Source organism: Tinamus guttatus, unplaced genomic scaffold (genome assembly GCF_059628265.1).
Source record: "Tinamus guttatus ecotype Peru unplaced genomic scaffold, ASM5962826v1 Tinamus_guttatus_pri_ptg000619l, whole genome shotgun sequence".
NCBI lineage: Eukaryota > Metazoa > Chordata > Aves > Tinamiformes > Tinamidae > Tinamus > Tinamus guttatus.
The window spans coordinates 145,530-153,192 of record NW_028289153.1 but is presented as its reverse complement, the minus strand read 5'-3'; the positions used below and the strand labels follow the sequence as shown (position 1 = coordinate 153,192).

The 7,663-nt window shown below is 67.3% G+C and overlaps 1 protein-coding gene across 1 annotated transcript; it reads right to left on the bottom strand.

The window, feature by feature from the left end:
- Positions 1-3,356: 3,356 nt before the first annotated feature.
- On the bottom strand, positions 3,357-7,248 carry GCC1 (GRIP and coiled-coil domain containing 1). The gene is made up of 2 exons (XM_088535223.1): positions 6,346-7,248; positions 3,357-4,628 (listed from the first exon to the last, which is right to left on the bottom strand). Exons 1-2 carry the CDS (start codon positions 7,246-7,248, stop codon positions 3,357-3,359), a joined length of 2,175 nt encoding a protein of 724 aa, XP_088391349.1.
- Between the last annotated feature and the right edge of the window lie 415 nt (positions 7,249-7,663).

Sequence of the window (7,663 nt, the reverse complement as noted above, 5' to 3'; positions counted from 1 at the left end):
CCCCGTTCAGCCGTGGCTCCGGTAACCGCTTCTGCCTGCTCTGCCTCCCCGAGGGGCCTCTCGCGGCCTTGTCTGCAGCCTCTGCTCGATGGGGAGGAGCTGCTGGCCCTGGCACTGATCCCTGCTGCTGAGTGCAGGACTCGCGTCAGGCTGCCCCATTGCCCTCATGGCCAAGAGGCCAATGGGATCCTGGGGTGCGTTAAGAACCAGGCCCGGGAGTCCCTCCACGCTGCCCGCGTTCCCCGCGCGCCCCGGAGAGCGACGCTCCCGTCGCACCGGCAGCACCGAGTCTATCGGCCTCCAGCAGGTCGAGGGAGGGGATCCTGCCCCTCTGCTCAGCCCTGCTGAGGCCACATCTGCAGGATTGTGTCCAGTTCTGGGCCCCACAGGACAAGAGGGATGTGGAGCTGCTGGAGAGAGGCCAGCGCAGGGCTGCGAGGATGATCAGGGGCCTGGAACATCTGCCCTGTGAGGAGAGGCTGAGGGAGCTGGGCCTGTTCAGCTGGAGAAGAGAAGGCTGAGAGGGGACCTGAGCAGTGTCTAGAAGTACCTCAAGGGAGGCAGTGAGGAGGATGGGGCGGCCTCTTTTCACTGGTGGCCACTGACACAACTAGAGGAAATGGCCGGAAACTGAAACACCAAAAGTTCCACAGGAACTTAAGGAAAAATTTCTTAACAGTGAGGGTGCCAGAGCCCTGGAACAGGCTGCCCAGAGAGGTTGTGGAGTCTCCTTCTCTGGAGATCTTCAAACCCGCTTGGACGCAGTCCTGTGCCACGTGCTCTAGGTGACCCTGCGTGTGCAGGGGTTGGACTGGATGATCCCTAGAGGTCCCTTCCCACCTTCCCCATTCTGGGATTCCTGCAGGTTCTTGCGTGGCCAGGGCTGCATTCCCAGCTCCTGCTGCCCTCCTCCCGTGTGTGGCTGCTCCGGAGCCGATCGCTTTCCCTGGCAGCTTTGGGTGCTCCGGAGAGCCGGGCCCTCCAGGATGCAGCTCCTTGGGGTGAGGGCTCTGGGCTCTCCTCACTGTGCCCAGCTCCCGGTGGCTTTCAGGGCCCTGCCCGTGCTGCTGCGTGTCCTTCCGTGGTGGCGTCACCGTCCCCCAGCGCGTCCCTGGGCCGGGCTGGCAGCCGGCAGGGCCCCCAGCCAATCCCGCGGGATTTTTCCCAGAGATGAAGGTTCACCCCTGCCTGCGCTCACCTGATGTGCTGCAGGACAACATCTCTCCATCTCCTGCCCCTCTCCAGCTCTTCCTCTTGGAGAGGCAGCGCTGACGGAGCCAGACTCGAGGCTTCACCTTCCTCCTCCTCATCCTGTTGCTTCAGCCGGGCTCTGTGGTGCAGCAAGGAGCCTTCCCCAGGACAGGGCCGTGGCAGCGCTGCCCCTGCAGCTCCCAGGACTCTGTTTTTCACTCTTGGGGCTATTTTTCACTTAGCACTGTCTGGCTTTCATTCTCGGGACTCTCTATTTTTCCCTCTTGGGGCTCCGTATCCCTCTCCCAGCGCTCCCGTCCCCGTTCCTATCCTTACCCAGGCTTCGGTGGCCGCCATCCCGCTCAGCGCCGTTGGAGGGGCCGGGTCCCAGCCAGGGTGGCAGCAGGAGGCGCCACCGGCCCCGTCCCACCCCAGCACCGCCGGGATCGAGTACCGCAGGGATTGATCTCGCGTTGGGCCCGACCTGCTCCTCCGTGGGGTGGCACCTGTGTCACCGGCGCTGGCTCTGGCCCCGGCTGCTGCAGACGTGGCCCGGGGTGGCCCTGCCGTCCCCAGCACGTGGCCCGGGGTGGCACCTCCCGACACACGGGAGCAGCACAGGGCGACGCTCGTCACAGCGCAGGAGCCAGGACGCGGCGTCACCTCTCCCACCCGAGGGCCCGTCCGCAGCTCCCCCCGCTTGGGCGCCGTTACCTGCCCCTCCGGGAGCGCGGACGGAGGCTCCTTCCCGGTCCCGGCGGCTCCATCGGGACGGGAGGGCACCAGGCGGCACCGTCCCGGGAAGGGAGTCCCGCTGCACCCGGGGAGGCGGAGGCTGCCCCGGCGGCACCGGGACCCGGGCTTGGGGCAGCAGAGCCCCCCGGGGCCTGCACTGACCCCGGGGGCTTCCTGGGCCCGCGGGCAAAGACGGGGCCCCCCGGCCCTGCCCGGCTCCGCGCGCCCTCCTGGCTCTTCCCGCCTGGAGCGCGGAGCAGCCGGCCCCGCCGCTCGCCGCCCTCCCATCCCCGGCACATCCGGGTGGGCGCCGCGGGCCCTGGATCTTCCTAAATCCTGGAACTCGGTGCCCTCCGGCGGCCCCGTGTCCGGCACCTGTGGGAACGAGCCCAGCCCTGGGGAACCCCCGGAGAGCGGCGGCTGCTCCTGCCCGACCCGTTGGCCCTCGGCCTTCCTGGGGCTGCCCCGTGCCAGCTGCCCCCTCCACCCCTCCTGCTTCCCTCCCACGGAGCACCAAGAACGGCCCCCTCTCCCCAAAACCACACTGAAGCACGTCCCAAACATCAGAGAGCCCCCTAAAAACGCTCGGAAGGACGTTGCAGCGCTGACGGTTGGCGTGTTGAAGGAGGAATCCGGCTCTCTAGGCCCCTGCTCGGGTTGCTCGCTGTCATATCCCACTTCTCACCCCCAAAAGGATCAGTCCGAACCTTCCAGCCCATGGGCGCGTGGGGCCTTTGGGGCTGAAACCCGGGGAAACAGCCCTGTTACAAGGGGTTCCAAGGGGTTGAGACGTTGAACGCCGAGAAGAGCTGCCCCCTTCCCGGGAAGCCCCCGGAGCCGTTCCGGAGCGGGAGAACCCCCGCACCAAGTGCCGCGGGACGACCCCGGTACCATAGGGGCACCCACGCACAGACGTGACCCGAGGTGATAAAACCCCTGTTGGAACTGCTGACATTTCCTGCACTGGATGATGCTGGTAGTTACGAGTCATTCTTCCTGCAGGTTTTCAGTTCTGTTATGTAATTTTAGCACCACACCAAGTGCTTTTTTTAATAGATTTTGCATCAAATGCTTCTCTGGAGTTTCACTGTGGAAGCAGCTTTCACCCCAGTAACAAGGTTCCCCATCTTATGCCTGACAGGAGATTTAAGTTGATTTTAAAAAGCATCAACATCTTTTTTTTTTTTCTTTTTAATCAAGTTCCTGCTCGGGGGAAACCTCACCCAGGAGCGCTCTGGATCCCACCGGAATGGCTGGAAGCGTCGTGCTTCGCGTCAGCGCTAACGGCACCAGCTCAGCCCCGGGCTCTGCTGGACGCCCCCTGCTCCATCCCACGTGCCTGGGCAGAGCGCAGCCCCCGAGCGACCTGCTCTTGGGTAACAACCAACACGTTGCTCCAGGAAAGCAGCTCCGAGTCCCCATCTCCCGCCTCATCTCTTCCCAGAAAGCCACCGGAACGCCGACTGCTTCGCAATGCTCTGCTTTTCCTCCGGGCTGAAGTGCAGAATAGTCAATATGGCAGTGAGGGTCTGCTGGCGGCCAAGGGAGTCCGGCAGCGTCAGAAACCGATAGACAATGTTCTTGAGGTACTCCAGGTTGGCCCCCTCTCTGCTCTTATCCCTGCGGTTCTTCTGGATCTCGCCCTGCAGCGCGGACACCTCCTCGCGGTGCTTCTCCTCCTCCAGCAGCACCTTCTCCCGGAGCTGGTGCAGCTCCGTCTCCAGCCGGTGCTTCTGCTTCCTCAGCGCCGCCATCTCCACCTCCTTGCGCGCCAGCTGCTCCGCGTACAGGAAGAAGGAGGGCTCGGCGAGCCGGAGGGCCTGCGGGAGGCTCTCCGTGGAATCGCCTCCCGGCGCGTCGCTGCCAGGACCGCCAGGCCCCGGGCTCAGGCGGCCTTTGGAGCCGGGCGACGCGGCAGCCCGCAGCTGCTCCAGCTCCTGGTCCTTCTCCGCCAGCACGGCCAGCGCCCGGTCCCGCTGCTTGTGCATCTCCTCCTCCAGCCTCAGCGTTCGCTCCCTGTAATCCAGCTGGCACCGCTCCAGGTCCTGCCGGTGGCTTTGCTGCAGCTGGGACAGCTCCTGCTTCTTGGCTTCCAGCTCCTGCTGGTGCCGCTTCTCCGTCTCCTCCGCGGAGAGCCGCAGCGCGACGTATTTCTCCCTCAGATCGGCCAGCTGCTCTTGAGCTTCCTCCAGCTCCTTGGCCAGGCTGCCGTCTTTGGCCGACTTGTTCTTGAGCACCACCTGTGCCCTCATCTTGTACCTTTCGAACTCCTCCTTGAGCTGCTTGAGCTCCTGCTGGTAGTAGGAGGCCGTGGCCTTCTCGCCGTCGCCCGGTTCGGCGCCCGCGGGCAGCTCCAGCTCGCAGAGCTTCTCGATGCCCGGCGCGGGCTGCGCCTTGCCGGCCGCCGCCTGCAGCAGCCGCTTCAGCTTCTCCATCTTGTCCTTGAGCACGTTGACGTCCAGCTCGGCCTCCTCCACGGGCGCGACGGCGCGGCTGGACGCGGCGATGGCCAGGGTCTTGTTCTCCAGGTCCAGCTGGGCGATCCGCTCCTTCAGCTTCTGGATGAGCAGCTGGTCCTTCTGCTTGGCCTTCTCGTAGGTGCCGAGCAGCTCGGACGCCTCGGAGACCTGCCCCTCCAGCGCGGCGACGCGCCGCTCCTCCAGCTGCGCCTGCTGCCGCAGCTGCTCCTCGGCCTGCGCCGCCTGCGGCAGAGACGCGGCTCAGCCCAGCGCCACCCCGCGCCCACGGGCCCTTCCCAAGCGAGTTCCCGGATCGCGGCACCCAAAGGTGCTTCTGGTCCCGCTCCCCGGCCCCCAGCAGGATTCCCGCTGGGCGGTGGGAATGCGCTCATGGCACAGGCTGGAAGGGGATTTTAAAAGCTGGCATGTTCTTTGGAGCCTTGCACATCCAAGTGGGATTTGTGTAACGCCAGGGTTCACTGCACGGAGACCAAAGGAATTCGGGGGTATCCGAGGAGCCTCCGCAAACACCCAGCGCCCGCTGCCCTTGTGGCCATCCAGACGCCACCCTCCAGCAGGAATCCCGGCTGGAAGCGCCTGACCACGGTGACGACGCGCGCAGGGAGAGCCCCAGCCCCGTCAGCGATAGCGCCCGGACGGAGCAGAGCTGCCGTCGCCTGGTCACGAGGGGACACGGGGGATCGGGAAGGGCAGAGCTGCCCCACGGAGCGTCCCGGGGAGCTCCCGCACGCGCGGAGCGCCCGGCGCAGCGCCCACGTCCACAGGGCTCCCTCCATGCACCCCTGCCCTGTCCCCACGGGCACCAGGCAGGAGCCTCTTCCCTTATGGACCCTCCTTCCCTCCCCAGAGCTCTTTGGGCTCCACTGAAAAGCGGCTCCGGGGCCGCCTGGAGCAGAGGCCCCCGAGCCCCTCCGGGTGCCCTGGGCACAGAGGTGGCCTCCGGCTGCGTTCCCGGTGCTCCCTCCGGAGCTCCACGGCTCATGTCCCACAAAGCAGGTTTACGGCTGCACGTGCAGGCCCAGCACGTGAAAGGCCCCATCGGTGCTTCCCTCCATGTGCGCCCCTGGAAGCTCCAGGGAGCCGCAGCACTGGTTATTCCCTACCGTGAGCTATGGGTATTGCGCCCTGATCCTTCCCGGGAGAAGGGATCCTGGGATGCGTTAAGAAGAGCATCTCCAGCAGGTCAAGGGAGGGGATCCTGCCCCTCTGCTCAGCCCTGCTGAGGCCACATCTGGAGGATTGTGGCCAGTTCTGGGCTCCACAGGACAAGAGGGATGTGGAGCTGCTGGAGAGAGTCCAGCGCAGGGCTACGAGGATGATCAGGGGCCTGGAACATCTGCCCTACGAGGAGAGGCTGAGGGAGCTGGGCCTGTTCAGCTGGAGAAGAGAAGGCTGAGAGGGGACCTGAGCAGTGTCTAGAAGTACCTCAAGGGAGGCCGTGAGGAGGATGGGGCGGCCTCTTTGCACTGGTGGCCACCGACACAACTAGAGGAAACGGCCGGAAACTGAAACACCAAAAGTTCCACAGGAACTTAAGGAAAAATTCCTTCCCAGTGAGGGTGCCAGAGCACTGGAACAGGCTGCCCAGAGAGGTTGTGGAGTCTCCTTCTCTGGAGATCTCCAAACCCGCTTGGACGCAGCCCTGTGCCACGTGCTCTAGGTGACCCTGCGTGTGCAGGGCTTGGACTGGATGATCCCTAGAGGTCCCTTCCAACCCTAAGCATTCTATGATTCTACGAAGGGCACGTTGGCAACGGCCTCTCCTCCCGGCCCCGCCGCTGTCCCCGCAGCGACACGTTCAGAGCCGTGTGACGCTCCCAATGGCAGCGCCACCTCCGCGAGGCCACCCCTGCTCCGGGGAACACGCTCTCATCCCAGGGAGCGGGAGGCTCTCGGGAATTCCGACCCCCTGGGATTCAGCACCCAGCGAGCTCGTTACCTTCCTCATCTCCTGCAGCAGCTGCGCCTGGAAGTGGCTCTTGAGCGCGGCCATCTCGTCGTGCAGGTCGCGCAGGCGGGGGTCGGGCCGGGCGCGCTCCTCCTGCGCCGCGCGCAGCGCCGCGCGCAGCTCCTCCAGCTCGCGGCCCAGCTGCCGCGCGTGCAGCTCGGAGCCCTCGGCGCGCTCGGCCAGGCAGAGCCGCCCGGCCAGCAGCTCCCGGCCCTGCTCCAGCTGCAGCTCCGCGTCCTGCCGCGCCGCCCGCTCGCCCTGCAGCAGCCGCTGCAGCTCGCGCAGCATCAGCGCGTGGTCGCTCTGCTCCTGCGCCCGGTCGCGCTGCTGCGTGCCCAGGCGCGCCTTGGTCTCCGCCAGCTGCTCCTGCGCCGCCCGCAGCTCCGCTTCCAGCTTCTCCCGCTCGTCCGCCGCCTTCCTGGCGGCGTCGTCCAGCTCCTGCTTCATCTTCCTCTTGTCCGCTTGGTACGAGGCTTCCATGCGGGACTTCTCCTGCGTGACGGTGGCCAGGGCGCTGGTGAGCGTGGCCAGCTGCGCCCGCAGCTGCAGGACCCTCCCGGCGGCGTCGCCGGCGCCCGCGGGCCCGTCCCCGCCGCCCGGGCCGCTCTCCGCCTCCTCCGGGCCGGGCGCGCAGGCGGCGGCGGCCGCGGCCCGGTCCTCCCCGGCGGCCGCCTCGCCGCCCGCCGCCCCCGCGCTGTCCTCGCCGCGCGCGGAGCTCCCGGCGGCGGAGAGCGCGCTCAGGCTGGCCTCGAGCGCCTCGCGCTCTTTGAGCGAGCTCTTGTAGGCGCGCACCACGTCCCCGAGCCGCGCCCGGTACTGCAGCAGCTCCTGCCGCTGCGCCTCGAGCGCCTCCAGCAGCTCCCGCCGGCTGCGGCCGCCGCCGAGCTCCTCCATGGCGGGGCCGGCGGCACCGGGACCGGGGCGGCCGCCGCGCGGCCCCGCTTCCGCCGCCGGGGAGCGCCCAGTGCGCATGCGCGTCGCGGCGGCGAGGGGCGGGGCATGCGCGAAGGCTCCGAGCGCGCATGCGCAGGAGGGGCCACGGCTTCTAACGTTGTCAGTGCGCATGCGCGTCGCGGCGGCGAGGGGCGGGGCATGCGCGAAGGCTCCGAGCGCGCATGCGCAGGAGGGGCCACGGCGTCTAACGTTGTCAGTGCGCAGGCGCGGCCCCGCCCGTGCCGCCATTAGGGGCTAGGCAACGGGGCGGAAGTGGGCGGGGCTTGTAAGAGGACGGCCGTGCCTCGACTGGGGGGCGGGGCCAAGGCGCGGCGCGTCACAGCTAGGGGCGGGGCTGAACGCGCCGGGGGGCGTG